The 16,490-nt window shown below is 36.7% G+C and overlaps 1 protein-coding gene and 1 long non-coding RNA gene across 2 annotated transcripts in view; both read right to left on the bottom strand.

Moving 5' to 3' along the window:
• Window positions 1-1,982: 1,982 nt before the first annotated feature.
• Window positions 1,983-2,828, bottom strand: LOC130235195 (uncharacterized). Its single transcript, XR_008838373.1, has 2 exons — window positions 2,734-2,828; window positions 1,983-2,589 (listed from the first exon to the last, which is right to left on the bottom strand). It is a non-coding gene; the product is annotated as an uncharacterized LOC130235195 (long non-coding RNA).
• Window positions 2,829-3,623: 795 nt separating this feature from the next.
• The window catches only part of slc49a4 (solute carrier family 49 member 4), a 73,440-nt gene continuing 60,573 nt past the window's right edge, over window positions 3,624-16,490 (bottom strand). The window contains exons 8-9 of the mRNA XM_056465655.1: window positions 15,983-16,164; window positions 3,624-3,645 (exon numbers count right to left, since the gene is read on the bottom strand). Of these exons, the coding sequence (XP_056321630.1) occupies window positions 3,631-3,645; window positions 15,983-16,164 (197 nt within the window). The 3' untranslated portion in view covers window positions 3,624-3,630. The remainder of the gene's footprint in view (window positions 3,646-15,982; window positions 16,165-16,490) is intronic.

Raw genomic sequence — 16,490 nt, 5'->3', positions numbered from 1 at the left:
TAATTAGGCAAGTTATTGTATAATGATGGTTTGTTCTGGAGACTCGAAAAAATATAGCTTAAAGGGGTTAATAATTTTGACCTTAAAATGGTTTTTAAAAATTAAAAACTGCTTTTATTCTAGCCGAAATGAAACAAATAAGACTTTTTCCAGAAAAACAAATATTATCAGACATACTGTGAAAATTTCCTTGCTCTGTTAAACATCATTTGGGAAATATAACATAACATTTTAAATCAAATAAATGTTCAAATTCTAAAGAGCATGAAAGCAGTAATCTATAGGCTTGCATGTTAATCACAGATTTTTTTGGCTGCTTTACCCCACAATATGCCAACACACTAGCTGTGTACGCCTGCTCTTTATCCTGATGCCATTCATGATCTCATGCCTCCAAGGGTGTGGAGCATCACTGAGCATGTGCAAACTCCAAAAAATATGAGCTCATGCATAGACACCCAATGAAACATTCAGCATAAACAAAATGCGGTTTCCTCACCGGGCAGGCAAACATCCTCTAAAGGCAATAACATATACTTACCACAATTTAAGACTGGGATATGACAAAATTCACAAATCACAAAATAAATCATCCCATATCCTGATAATTATATCACGATATATAGTGCCAATTCTGAAAATTCAACCAAATTAATAGCTTATAGCCATTAATATATAGCTTATAGCGCAAATGTTTGATTAAAAAAGTAGAAACACGAAACAAACATTAATAAATCAGTTTTTAAAAACTAATGATTTTAATCATGAAAATTAAAAATATCTCTAAATAAAAGCAAAATGTAAACATTGTACTTTTAACATTGCAATTTTCCCACAAAGCTGTTTCTGTCTGCATCCCTTATAACATTACGCTCATATAAATTCTAAAAAATATTACCGTAATGTATTTGACACTACAATATAAACGATAGAGCAGTGGTTGTCAAACTTTTTTCACCAATTACCACCTCAGAAAAAAATTGTCTCTCCAAGAACCACCATAATGACCAGTATTGAAATACAGTAGCATAGTAGCCTAATTAAGCAGCTACAGCACTGTTCATTTAAAAAAGAGGCAGATTAATTCCTATTATTAAGAATATGTATCATTGTCAGCCATGTTAAACATTATAAATAGTTTGAACATTAACTGTACTTGCAGAAAAAAACAAACAAAAAAAAATGTGCTTTTAAAAGTTAAATAAAATTGGCAGTGTTCTTAAAAAGTAAAAAGAAAAGTGCTGTACTTTAAAATATTATTGTATAGTAGTTTATTCATCAAAACCTGGAAATGCTGCTTGGACCTGATAAATATAGGCTATATATATAATTTTTATACATTTTGAAATACATGTTGCATGTACATATGACGTGTACATCTTTGAAATCTAACTTGTATTTTAATATGATTTGGAATTACATATTTTAATTATAAATTGCTGCTCATCATTCACAGTAGGTCTATGTGTGTCAGAAAATCGAGTGACAAAATGCACACATACAGTGCTTGATCAATTCATACGTGCGGTATTTCTGTGATCTTAAGTGAACTGTCAAGTTCGCGATAACCGAGCACTGATCACTACTTTCAAGACTCGAGCACAGTTAGCGGTCCCTCCGTCTGTGCAGACGGAGAGTAACTTTAATTATATTCTACCTCTAAGCTTCAAGTATGGCAAAGTTTGAGTCCATGTTCTGTGTCTCGCGCCATTTGAATCACATTAAAAATGAATTAGCTTAAATCTGAGGTAACAAACTAAACCGAAAGCCACGTACGCTGCTTTACAAAACAAATAACTTTAACACAAATTATTTTACACAACTGCAACTGCACAAGTTTTAACACATTTGTAACAATTATTTTACCGATGATGCAGCATGGGAAAACTGAAATGCCAACACAACAGCAGTGGTCTGTAGAAAGGTGATCTCCGAGTGGACTGATTTTAACATCATTGATGACAGAGCAGAATAAGGCACGATTGCTTTTAAAAACATATTTTTTAATAAGGTGCTAAAAATCTTTGACATGTATTCACACACGGACAGGGCCAAGTTTCCCCTGCAGTGCCACTCAACGTTAACATTACAGTGACAGAACAGGGCACAAGCACATCACAGTGAACAGGAGGACACAACAAAGGTCACTGTTAATTAAGGCAACGAATGTTAACCACAGCTAAAAAGAGAAAGCCGTTCTGTACAGAGACAAAAGTGATTTGCATGCAGGAGAACAGAACCACCTGCGTCCAACATTAAGCTTCTGATTTCCAACGATAACCGTCAATCAAATCACCGCTAAATCCAACAGCAGTCTGAGATTTGTTTACATCTCAAGCTGCCAAATTTTGCTTTTCACAGCAGAGTCGCATGTAAGTAATGCAGTCCAGATGGGCTCCATTTTTATGGTAGAAATGCAGGGGGAAAAAAAACACGCCGGTGGGTTCATTTGTGCAGCGGGGAGAGGGAGTATTGCACTCGACGTTGCATGAGGTTACGCCACAAGTCACGAAAGGCTACCGAACATGGCTCTTTATTGCTGGCGAATAGTGTTGTATCAGTCCAGCAAGTCCACGTTTAAGCGCTCTTCTGCAACAGTAATCAAACATAAATTAACAACACAACAATCCCTTTTTGACAACATTAGTGTATTAATCCCTAAAATTAGTTATTAAATCACATTTAAAACATGATCGCTTGCATAAAAGTCTATAAAACGGGTAAAAGGCTCACCCAATGTGCGCATGCTACAGCTACAAACCAGGCCGTCACACGAGAAGACGACGAATGTTTAATAAAACAGATCCTTCGTCATGTAAACGATGACTCTAGACACTTGGGAAAACTTTTCACAGCCACGAGTGAATTATCCTTTGCATATATGGGTTGACAAGGAAACGAGAAGACTGGAGGAGCACGGCACATGCACACTTATTTGACAGACCTATCAAGGTCAATTAAAGCTTGGATCCACAGGCTGTTCACAAGTGACCTACAGCCCTAAGAGGTCCCCGGTCTGCAGACCGGCCACGGCTCCCGCCAGACAGCTAATTGAGCTTGTCTATAAGTATCCAAACGCTCCCATTAGATGTGGTGAGAGCACTTGAGTCGCCATCACTGCAAATTGTGCCTGTCTCTCTATGCAATGGAAGTCCCTTATTTTGTGCCATTATGTAAACACAAAGTTCCACAATCACTTTTAAAAAATGCTAATAATAAAAAGTAAAAAAAGAGAAAAAGGGATGCATCCAGAAGGTCAAGTAGGAAAGTCAAATATCTATATGTCTATCTTCTTTAGTTACGTCTCAGGTTCCCACTGTTAGTTATGATGCTAACACAACCGCACTGCCACACTGCTGGTCGTATATTTCACAATTACATCTTTCAAAAAAACAAAAAAACAGATCCATAAAGTGAGCATCAAGCTGTGTGCCCTTTCTCTGGCACTCTGCTGGAATATAGTGGCCCATAAAGAAACAAGCACTTCAGTTTTCTTCTTCTTGGGAAAATAAAAAACCCTTTTCGATGCTCAGACAGAGACAAAGACATCCAAAATAGAGGCGGTCGTATGATTCCCTGAGAGGAGGAGGAGCAGGAGACTGAAGATGCGGATCCTGTCAGACACCCAGTTCAACCAGGACAGCTCTGAAAAACAAAATAGCAAGGGTGACCGGGGTTAGTGATGCCAGCCTGAGTCATGGGCTTGAATGCATATGGGACGGACAAGGGCTTTAGAATATTTTTTTAAAAATGAAGCAAGTGCAGAACATAAAGTAAGGCTATTATGTGCAAAAGTTGTAAGTTGAGGAGGCTTTCATACTTGTACCGGTTTAACTATTATTTATAACAACAGGAGGCGACTCGGAGTAACTGTCATGACAAAAACATGGTGAAAAAGATTTTTTCAAACACATTTCTAACTAAACATAATAGTTTTAATAACTCATTTCTAATAATTATCTCTTTTATCTTTGTGCATGATGTCAGTAAATAATATTTGACTAGAATATATCTCAGACACTTTTATACAGCTTAACGTGACATTTAAAGGCTTAACTAGGTTAATTAGGTTAACTAGGCAGGTTAGTGTAATTAGGCAAGTATAACGAGGGTTTGCTCTGTAAGACTATTGAAAAAAAAATAGCTTAAATAGGCTAATAATTTTGACCTTAAAAGATTTTTACAAAAATTTAAAACTGCTTTTATTCTAGCGAAATAAAACAAATAAGACTTTCTCCAGAAGAAAAAAAATATTATCAGACATGCTGTGAAAATTTCCTTGCTCTGTTAAACATCATGTGGGAAATATTTAAAAAAAGACAAAGGGGGCTAATAATTCTGACTTCCACTATTTATAACTAATAAATGTCTTAAATTTAACACTTCATTTAATAAAAAACATACTTTGGATAAAATAAAAAATGGAGGTATTTGACAAATAGTTCTTTGCATTATACTAAAGCTGCTTCATTTCTTCAAAAGCAACATTCAGCGTCATATGATATCCCTATGTTGTTTTTTTGATTTGTTGTTTGTATCCAGAGTATTATGTATATTTATTTAACGGATAAAAGTTATTATTGATGTTATACCTTACTACCATTTTTTAAATCTGACTCGTTACTTTCGCTTATAATGAATTTTGTGCTTGGTCTATTATTTATACTATTGATTGATTGATTTTGCTGACTTCTACCCTTCAATTTTGTTTTCCATTTATTTTATTTTTTTTCAATTCATAATCCAATAAAATTATTGATGGACGAAATGAATCCTTTATATAGTAAATAACACCCCACAGACTTTTTTTTACAGATCACAGCCATTCATTCCTTCTGACCAAACCATATACATAGTCATGCTCTAATAACCACAGGCAAATAGACTGTAGAAACAAAATATAATAATCACTGTCTGAAACACGTCAAGAGAGTGTGAGATAGCAAAGACACAGTTTCCTACAGCCGCTCTTTTCTTTTCAATGGCCATTAAAGATTACAAGAGGTTTTTTTAACAAGGTTGAAGGTTAAACCAGCAACTGAAACTATTTCACACACACTGCACATGATGAATGACCAAGATGCATTTTAAAAGCACGACACCAAAGCAGCACGCAAGAAGCTGTGCAAACACATTCAGTGTTGACGTATACAGCAGCGATTCAATAGATGAAAGGCCTCACACCAGCTGCTGAGGCTCTGATAGAGCGCCGGGTTGAATATAACATAAACCAGGTCAAACACACAGACCCCTGAGGACAAAGGAAAGAGCGCAACTTAATTTAATAGAGAAGTGGATTTCAATTTCAAGACGTCCCGTATCCAGATAACAGGTTGATCAATTGCCCCTGAAGTGAGAGCTGCAAATCGATGGCAGAAGGTGAAATGCATGCTGGGTCAGCCCGCTGAGGGCCCATTTGGGCTAAATCATATGATTTAGCCATGCAGCACAGTCAACACCGCAGGACAGAGCCGTGTCGGCCTGGAAGAAATGGGGAAGTGGGGATTCTTTTCAAAGGCCTCTCATTAATCAGCCTTACTAGCCCTTCAACAGCGGCTGGTACAGCGGCAGGGTTATGGATTTGTGTTTATCTGGCTATTATGTCTGTGGTGCAACGCTTGCCCCAGCTTCATCAATTTAAAACAGAAAGGTAGCATCAGCAGGCGGGACGTCTGTAGCGAATGTTAATGAAGAGAGTGGCTCAGTGCAGGTAATCCAATCAGACTTGACTCCCTTCAAAAATCCAAGGACTCGTCGACAAGGTTATTTTAGTCAATGAAAACAAAGACAAAGACTAAAGCTACTGGTGAAAATCATTTCCGTTAATTAAAATAAAATAAGAATTAGCAAAAAAAAATAAATGATAAGTTTCAGACATAATAAGTATTTGTCCTGTGGCAGAAAACCCCAAAAAGATATGGTATTTTAAACAGGTCAAAGACAGTCATCAATTCTGATTTTAATTTATTCTGTGTGCTGATAAATGGGAAAAGCAGTCTCTGGTCATCTGTTCTCTTTAGAATAAATGTATAATCTACAGCCTCACCAGGTATGATCATTATTAATAATGAATGTGAAAAGGTGACTAAAACGAAAAAAAATTTATAAAATAAAATTAAAATTAAAAAAAATTAAATATAAGATTGTTTTTTATTTTAAAATAATAAATAAATAAAGAATAATAGCCTAACTGATTATGATGGAATTTTTACAAGATGTTCCTTCATTTTGACTTTACCGTGACCGTTTATCCACAACCAGGCCCTGTCCAATGTTTTGAAATTTTCAACAGCATGTTTATTGCTCCTCTGTGACAAGATCTGACCACCCCCTTTGCAAATTAGTAGGTGGAGCTATAAAGTCAAGCACTGTATTCTTCGGCGGAGATGTTTATTCTACCTATGATGTCACGGTTAGGTGCAATCAGGATCTGCTGTTTTCTGAGCTTGATTCCAAATAAGTTGTTATTTCAATAACAAGATCGATTTCAGCTCTAAAACTTACAGGATATTCTTTTAGCATGATGAATTCTTATCTATCAAAAGCTCAAGTAATAGATGAGATCTTAGTTCATGACCGCTTTAACGTAAGCTATGCAAACATTATTCTTTGTTTTGGTCTACAGAAGAAGGGTTCTGTTAGCTCTACTAAACTACAATAACTTAAACTAAAAGTGAAAAAAAAAAAAATAAAAATAAAAAAATCACAAAGTAAAAGCTAAACTAAAAATAGCAAAACTATCAATGAAACAAACCAAAACTAAACTGAAAATTACAGCAAATGTAAAAATAGTATTGAATTAAAAATAATAATAAGTCCTTACATTTATAAAGTGATTTACACTTTTTTTGGGGGGGGGGGGGGGTCTTCTCATCCACCACTAGTGTACAGCATCCACATGGATGATGCAGTGGCAGCCATCTTGTCCTAGACTGCACACCACACACCAGCTGATTGGTGGAGAGGAGAGTAATTAAGCTAATTATGAAATGATGATGGTTACTAGCCATGATGGACAAACGGCAGTGGGCAAATTTGACCAGGATGCCAAGGTTAAACCCCCACTTTTTTCGAAGGACATCATGGGATTTTTTTTCTTTAAACCGCGGTTTAAGGTCTCATCTGAAAGACGGCGCTCACTGAGCATTATAGAGTCCCCATCAATATACTGGGGCATTAGGACCCACACAGACCACAGGTTGAGTGCCCCTGCTGGTCTCACTAACACCACTTCCAGCAGCAACCTAGCTTTCCCTTGTGGTCTCCCATCAATGTTAATAAAATATGTGCTGCTTAAATTTTTTTTGAGTGAGAGCTTTGTTGTTTTACTTTTATAGCAAGATGACGTGATCGATTCTGAGCTCGTATGAACATTTTATTTGAAATCAGCCTTTAAATTGTACTTCAAATTACTAAAAATTGTACTATCAAATTGTACAAAAGAAAAAAAAAAAAACGAAACATTATAACCTTGGTCATCAACAGTCCCCTTTCCATAGCTAATTCAAGACAGAACTTCGAACATGCTGGTCAACCTTTCCCCCGGCAAAGCTCAACTAAGGAGAATACAAAAGACGTTGGGTTAAAGGATTCGATTTTGCCTCTCTGGCAATAATGGGAGCACGGCAATTATATCCTGCCTGTCGGTTACACAGCAGTCAAACTGTTATGTCCGTATTTCCTTCCCCTTAATACCTGACGGCAGAATGCAGAGATGTTGTTATTAAGGGTGCAATTTAGCCTGTCTCTTTTCTGCCATCGTCTCGGGGGCCGTAATGCACTGAAAAGGCCACGGTGGAATGACAGCGTAAACAGGCCACTCACGCTGACACTCGCAATCCTCTTACACGAGGAGCATTGGGACAAAAGCAGTGATAAGGGAAGGGATGAGAGGAAACAACCGCGTGGCCCGACGTCTTCTCCCTCACCCACAGGACTCCTCACTTCTGTCAGGCGTCTGAGACGGTCCTCTTATTGCTGTAATTATTCTTAATCGCTACCCATTCAGCTGGCAGACTGATGGCATATTTCAAGCTGGGTTTAATGTCTCGCTTTGGCCCAAGCTGCATCTAGAGATGCTTGACTGACAGTTTGTAGGCTCTGTTTTCTCCTTATGAGATTAAATCAGACCTGTATTTTTGCACTTTCTGGGTTTGATTGTTTACCTGGTTGGTTTGGACTGACAGCACAGTCGAGGTGTTATCCTAAATTTGTATATAATAAAAAATAAAGAAAATGAGAAGAATAAATACATTTACTTCTAACTGGGCAAAAGTTTGGAAACATTACTTATTGTGTGTCTTTGGAAAGATATTTATTACTGTGATCTAAAATTTTTGGTCTTTAGCATCACATGTTCCTTCAAAATTAAATATGAATATGCTAATCTGTAGCTCAATTAAGATTTCTGATTTATTACCAATGTTTAAAACTGCTGTGCTGATTCATATTATTGTGTGGAGATCATAATATTACCAATTAAAAAGTGCAATTTTTAGAAAAAAGAAATTTCATCAAACTGGAACAGTAACAACTGGTTGACTAAGGATTTTATATAAAGTAAATGTGGCTATTTTTTAACATTATATCATATTATATATTTTTTTTTGCAAAACATAATGCAATATTGATTATAATTTTCCCAGATTACATGAATGGGACTATTTGAAAATAATTGGTAATTTTAGATTGATTATGATAATTTTGCAGTATTAGTGGTCTCTCGTTTATCATGGGAGTTACGCTGTAAAAATAACCCACAATAGATGAACGTAGTTTGCTTTATTTTTTCAATTATTATAGAGTGTTTTAAGGCTGTAAAACCAAATCTAACAAACCGAAGATTAATTTATTCTTTAATGACTCCCTACAGCATTTAACTTCTACCTTTCCTTTAGCATGTCCAGAAGTTCAACTTTTTGGGCGATGGTTAACATCTTCCTAGCGCAGGTGCCTTTGAGGGTGCAGAACCGTTTCGTCAACATTGTGGGGTTTTGGGAGAGAAAAAACTTGCCAACATACAGTACAGCACTTCAGACACTGCTAGTGATCGAAGATTTATGTGAATTTGGCAAGCTGAATGAATTCTGTACTGTACAGGAGACACGGCACGTGATTGACTGACAGTGGTCTACAGCCAATCAGGATGCAGATCACAATGCGCTAATCAGGACGCAGAACACAATGAGCTGTAAAAAAAGCATTGTAAATTGCCCCCCCAAAAAATCTGCAAAACTGCGAAGTTGCGAAAGGTAAACCGCATTATAGCGAGGGACCACTGTACATCTGAATGAAATATAATAAATCAATCACAAGCATTGATAAATACTGTAGCAAGATACAGATAAAAAAGTTTTATAGGAGTCAAAGTATTCAGGTACATAAATTGAATAATCAAATGTAAAATAACACTGTCTAGATTTCATTAATCGTTCTTTAAGTTACAAACTTATAATAAATTTTTTGTGCCTGAATGCTTAAAACTGGCTTGGAATGCTTACACAGTCAAAACCTTAAAAACAATTCTGAAGTTACTGCAAAGTGTGTAACATAAAACATGTTTTTTCAACCTGTGACTATAATTCTGACTCAACGTTTCAGATCCTGTGATGTGTCTATTGCAAATGCTCACGTTGCGATATCGATCCTCAATCAATATATTGTGCAGCTCTAATAAGAATACAAAAAAAAATATTGTTTACACAAACACATGAAGCATGAAGTTTTGTCCAAGATTTAATAATTGAGCACCAATAATAATTGATCATAAAAGAGGAGCATAATGTAATGATTCTGAGGATCACGTGACACTGAAGGCGGAAGTATGAGGGGAAAAAAATAAATAATTAAAATGACAAAATATTGTACAGTATGTCCAATAATAAGTTACATTTGTTTTCTTTCCCCTATTTTTAATTTAATGAATAATTGAGTGTAGACCCACTTTAGTATTTGTCATCTGAAGAAATGTGTTACCTTAAGAGAAACTTAAGAGCGCAGTGATTTATTTTTAATTCAATAATTAATAATTCATTCAATAAAAAATTATTATTTATATCCCAACCTCTGACCTCCAGTCCAAATCACACTTTAAAACCACACAATACACAAAAATACACACCTCAGCTTTAACTCAGAGCTAAGCCTTGAAAGTTGTATAGGAAACTTGCTTCTGCTGAAGCTGCTTGAATTGAATGCTGGAATGAGAGACTTTAGAGCAGGAATAGCCATCAGGAACACACACTCTGGGTTGCTACAAAAGGTTACTGGACCCTAATTTTATTATTGGCATCGGACAGACGGGCCCACCCTCAAACACTAGGTGAGACATGGGCTTTTCTAAGCCACACAATCAAAAAAAGCTGAATGTTCAGTTTGCACCAGCTATTCAGCCAGCTTTCAGATTAAGGGTGAATGAACCAACCTTGCCAGTTTAAAATGTCCAGCTGAGAGAGGACAGCGGTGATAACTCAATGAAGTGCATCCATTTCACCACATTTTACAGTGAATACAAAGAAGTGTTAGACATTTGTGACGTATCATCGGCCACAGACAGGTGCTTTTCACTGAAAGCACTCCAACACAACCTTGGGTGGCTTAAAAATAAATGAGGATGTGAAAAATAAAGAACATCTTTGAGGTAGAAGTCAAGTGAAGAGAGCACACTTGTAGCCAACCAATCTACAGCATACTTCAGAACTGTATTAGCCATGAAATGGAAGCAGCAGGGTAAACAACAGAACTCTGTGAAAGTCATATTCAGGAGGTCAAGAGTTTTCAACAAAGACAGAGGGGACATCATTATTAAATATGATTCTCAACTGTATTCACAGGTAATAGCAAAAAAGCACCACATATAACTTCCACTCCAAAATTAGGGCTGGGTAGATTTTTTAACTGTTAATAACAGTCTATTTATTTGATTAAATATACAGACAAAAGATAAATACTGAGAAATGTCTTTATAATTTAATTGTAATAATAAAATTATTTTCATGCTTCAGAAATCGATCTAACATACTCCTTTGGTCTAGGTTGAGAACAGTTTTGAGAGACTTTTTTTCTGTTTTGCATTTGTTTCATGATTCTTTAGTTAATAATATTCCAAATGTGTTCAACAGCATTTATATGAAATAGAAATATTCTGTAACATTACACGTTTTGTTATTGTCACTCTGTCCCAATTACGTGATTGGAAATCGAGCTCAATCACAATGTTTCAGACTCTATCGGAAATCAAACGTTACCTCCTGATCAGGACTCGAATATATATGTATCTATATATGTATCATATATATATATATATATATATATATATATATATATAGATATATATATATATATATATATATATATATATATATATATATATATATATATATATATATCTATATATATATATATATATATATACACACATACATACATACATATATATACACATACATACATACATATATATACACATACATACATACATATATATACACATACATACATACATATATACAAAGAAAATGTGAGCTGATGGTCCTCCAGGAATGTGGTGAGAACCACTGCACTAGCTGGAAACCCTCAGTTGAATGATTGTATCCAAGTACTAGCTCATAAAAATGAAAATTAACAATGAAACTAATAAAAATAAAGGAGAACATTACATCAACGGATGTTCAAGGATGATATTTCTTGAGCATTTATCTTCTGCGGATGTACATTTGCTTAAAAAAACTCTCAAAGATTTTTAAAGTGGACCTTTAAGAGGAGGATTTCTATGCAGTTTAGTTAACAGAGAGATTATTATGTTGGGAAGGGCTTTCTGCCAGTGGAGCAGTGAGAGGTTGCAGGATGGTTCTGATGAAACAAACAGAAATCCATCCATCATCACTTCAGCGCCTACACACCGATTGGCCTAAACAGAAACAAAGTGTTCAAAACTCAATAGCAATGCAACGTAATAACCTGCTATATATAGAGAGCTCATTGTTTCGGTGTTATTTTCAGCCATTGCACGGTGTTGGCAGGCCACCGCTGTTCTGACAGCCACACAAGGCAGAACGAATCTCGTGGCTTCATTTGGGACCGATAACCCAATCAGATTTGAAAGGATGAGCCAGTTAAGCTCACTCATCTCGGTTTAATCTTCTCCAAGGGATCAGCAGGAAGACTGGGGAGTTTTTTGCAGTCTTTCCTGACACCTGGGAGCAGGCCAGCAACCTGACTGCTCATAAAAACAGAGAGCTGTCAGAGCCACTGAGAGAATGGGGAGATGAGTGTATCACAGCGGGCATCTGGATTTGACAGTGGCCAGAATGAACAGAGGCTGACGATTGTATAATTCATAACATAAGCTAATCTCTGAAGAAAATGTGAGTGGTGCTTGTCCGTGAAAAATGTAATACCCACAAGTGTTGTGGGTGGTTTCCTTCCTAAGCATTGCTATGAAGATACAGAGATGTCTCAGAGATGCTCTGATCCTTGAGCTTGAGTACCCATGGAAAATGGCTGGCACCCACAGAAAAATGACAAATATGCATGACCATATAACAGGACACAGCTCAATTAAACTCAAAAATGTAGGCTTTTTCGTAGGCCTAATGAACTGGTCAAGCGCAGTTGTGACAATGAGGGGAAAAAAGTGTAAATACAATTCTTAGTTTTCATTTGCTCACAGAAATCTGATCATATAAAATAATAATAAATCTAATGTACAACATAAGTCATACGTGTGAGTATGTGCATAGTATTTCTTAAAGGAGCTGTTGGTAATTAATGTTAATAAGCCCTGCTTTTGTAGCTGAGAATTGGGAACAACGTGAATTAACTGTTGAATTTTAACTTATCAATGAGTAATGCTGAAATGCTTCTAGTCATTGTTTTTGTTGAGCTGAATGAAACGATAAAAATGATAAAAACTAAATTAAAATGCTAACTTTTGTGTTGGCTAGGTAGCTGTATTCCAACAAGAAACCTAACAGTTAAAACGTTTTTGAAAATGAGCCATGTAGTGTGTAACACCGCACAAAGTGAATGAAAACATCCAGCTGAGGTCACCTAGGGCACCTAGGTTACCCCTTTTTCCAGATTTAGGATAAGTCTTTTGTGTCTCCAGAATGTGTCTGTAAAGTTTCAGCTCAAAATACAATTCAGATTTTTTATTATACCTTTTATAAGGTTCTGTTTTATACCTCTTAGCACCAGGTGGCGTTTTTTTGTACAGCGCCTTTAAGGCTAGTTCTTCATGCCCACCGTTTGCACGTGCCTTTCAGCGTGCCTTAACCTCCTCCATCGACTGCCTCAGACAACAGACAGACATAAAGGAAGAAGATCTCACATAGCGTTTGTGAGAAATACTACATTAAGAACTTTACCACTGAGTATTTAATGCATTTGTTGTGGAGTTGCAACGATGAGTCACACACAATGTTGTTACAAAGTTCATGCACACACACAGATACACAAGCACACACACAGCACGGACCCATTGGGGTGGACACGCACGCACAACACACACAGACAGCGTGCACGTTTAGCTTTGCTCTCTTTGCACGCAAATGTGACAGGAGGATACAGGTTAATATCTACTGCTGTTTTATGTTAATGTACAAAACAAACCTGATTTAATGTCCACAAAGCGGGATTGAAGCATCTTCTTTTATAATTGTTCTGACACGCGGCTGTGCTGATGAAGTGAATCTGAAGTAAATCGCTGTAATTTATTACACACATGCTCTGTTTTAAAACATTTTAAACTTGTAAAACTCACTCTTGATCACATTTGACGATGATTGATGATCCTAGCAAACTGAACAGACCTTTTATTCACGGTTGCTTTGTGCACGTCCTGTCTTATTGATATGATTATACGCATTACTACGGAGACATGTTAATAAGCAGCTGTCAATCAATTCGGTGGGTGGGGGGACCGCACTCCTACGTCAAATTGCGGTCGGTCTGAAAACTGCTTTAATTGGTTCACCGTTTTTATGTTGTTAAATTGAAAAAAAAAAAAAGGACTGGGTGTGTTTATCACCCCAATATGACGGTCTATAAACTATACCCACACATATGTCTGTCCAAATGGCTTGAAAAGTAGATTTTTCACCATAGGTGCCCCTTAAATCTGAAATACATCTTGTTTAAAACTACTGATTCTTTAACAAAATAGTCTAATAAATGAATCGTATGGAGTTTGGATCTTTCACTTGAACGCGTCGATGTCAATGCGATACATCACCAAATATGTAGAACTAGTTCCGGTAAAACGTGAACGCACCTTTTCCTTCAGATACTAGCGGAGCACGGGGGATAACGGGACTGATCATAACGCAAAGACGACGATCACTGACAGATGGAGATTCAGCTGCAGGGAATAAAGGGTTAAAGTTCATTTTCATAACAATACCACAGTATAGCCAACCTATTGTGGTGTTTGATACGGTCATTTTTCTGATTTTGTATACAATAGCCTACGCTGCAACGCAGGATTTGTCGGCAGTTTACTATTGAAGAAAGGAGCAGCAGAGACTATTATGTATGGGACTTTGTCAGACTGTCAGCAACTGTTACAGTTCATATGGACCAGTTTCTTCTTCCTCCTGATCATAACATGTAAGTGTATTTAAAGTTGTTGCCTCGTTTTGTGTAGTTTGCAAAATATGTATTTATTAGTGTGTTGTAACTTGTAATCGTTCCGCGTGCCTTGTAATCATGTATCTATTTTAGATCAGTGCTTGACCTGTATCTCTCAGGTTAAATCTTTATGGGCTGTTCATATATTGCATCCAAAACCACCGCAATGCTTGCTCCTTCCTTTATCGATTAAATGCGTTTCTGAACTCATGGTCCTCTGCCATTTGTCTTTGCTATGGCCACCATCAGCTGTTCCTACATACGTGTGGCGCAGTGAATTTTCAAAATAGTTCAACTTTTGCCACTGTGTGGATTAATACTGAATGTGTGTCATTGTTATAACGTGGGGGTTAGGTTTGAGAGTAGAGTAATATGCTGGTGTTTAACAGCATTGCTTTAATGCATTCCTGCATTGTGCTCTCACATACTCTTTGCTACTTCATAGCCGTGGTGGGTGTTTCTGTCCGTCTCGCGCTGAACCCAGTTAACCAATCACACAGACTGGGTCATAGGACCAATCACAGCAGAATAGCCTCACGCAAAGGAGAGCTTTGGGAACAAATGAATCGCTGAACAATCATATGGGAGTCGTTGGGATAATTAGCTAAAAATAATGCATATTATAAGACAATTAAAGTGTTTTTGACCTTGCATGCATTTCAGCCTGTTGTTGGAGACCCCAAAACATGACCTTTTATAATGCAAAATAGGGGCTCTTTAAAAAAGTAATAATGAATAACTCAAACTCTATCGAATCTTAGTCCTCTATAAATCAGAGTTCTCTTTTAATCTATGGGATTCATTTCCACTGTTTAGTGCTCATATTGTAAGTGTGATTTAACCTGATTGAAAAGATAAATATTTCACATAAAGCAAACAATAGTATGGTATTAGAAATCTTTTCATGATATCACCCCCCCCACTGACCTAAATAACAAATTTTTGTTTTGTGTTATGAACGTGTTTTTTTACGTATATGTTGAGTAGGCACACCATAAAACAACGCATCATGACAGGCGGTTTATCTGAATGGAAAAACATCAACAGCCTTTCTGTTAACCTGACAAAACAGTATCCACCAAGCTAGAATAAAACTGGACTACCTGTCAATCCAAAGACACCTGTCAGAAAGTGGGCTCATCAATATTCAGCTGGAAGCTCCTATTTACACAGCACCATAGGGCAGACAAGTCAATCTCCCGGCACAGTTTTTCATCAAAACCGCCTCACATGGAAAGTTAATCGTCATTCAAAAACTTAAATCCATATCTCTGCTGTGTGTTCCTGTTTATTTAGGCTGAGTGAAAGCTTAGTTTGCTTTGCTGTCTTTAATGAGGAAAAAATATGAAGGTACCTGTGAAGTAAAAGGTGAGGCAAAACAGCAGAAGTCCAGTGAAGAGATTGCTGAGGAAAGTGACCACCCGCAGGTGATGCCCTCGGGTACAGGGTAAACCGTCTCAATGAACAGCTCCAAGAAGATGGGAATACTGCTGTTGATGAAGATGCCTACCAGGATGCAGGAGGTGTACAATGTTGCTAAAGGCAAAGAAAGATAGAGAGAGAGAGCAAATGAGAGTAATCAAAGAGATTTCTAGAATAATACAGTATCTTTTTGCACATGAATAGAAAGACAGCTTAGCAAATGATTATTGAGGGAGAAATGCTTTCTAATTCAGTTTTTTTCTTTGCAGGAAAACCTTCTTTCAGCAAAAATACTGTAATCAACTAGGAAAACACTATTACACCTCATATTTAAGTAACCATTATGTGCCAAGTTGGTACTACTGATACTAGAGATGTCCAGATCCGATCATGTGATTGGAAATTGGGGTCGATTATGCGGTTTCAGATTTGATCGGAAT

The sequence above is a fragment of the Danio aesculapii genome, chromosome 9 (genome assembly GCF_903798145.1).
Source record: "Danio aesculapii chromosome 9, fDanAes4.1, whole genome shotgun sequence".
In the NCBI taxonomy this organism is placed as follows: Eukaryota; Metazoa; Chordata; class Actinopteri; order Cypriniformes; family Danionidae; genus Danio; species Danio aesculapii.
The sequence above is the reverse complement of the archived record's forward strand: the minus strand, read 5'-3'. Positions and strand labels throughout refer to the sequence as shown.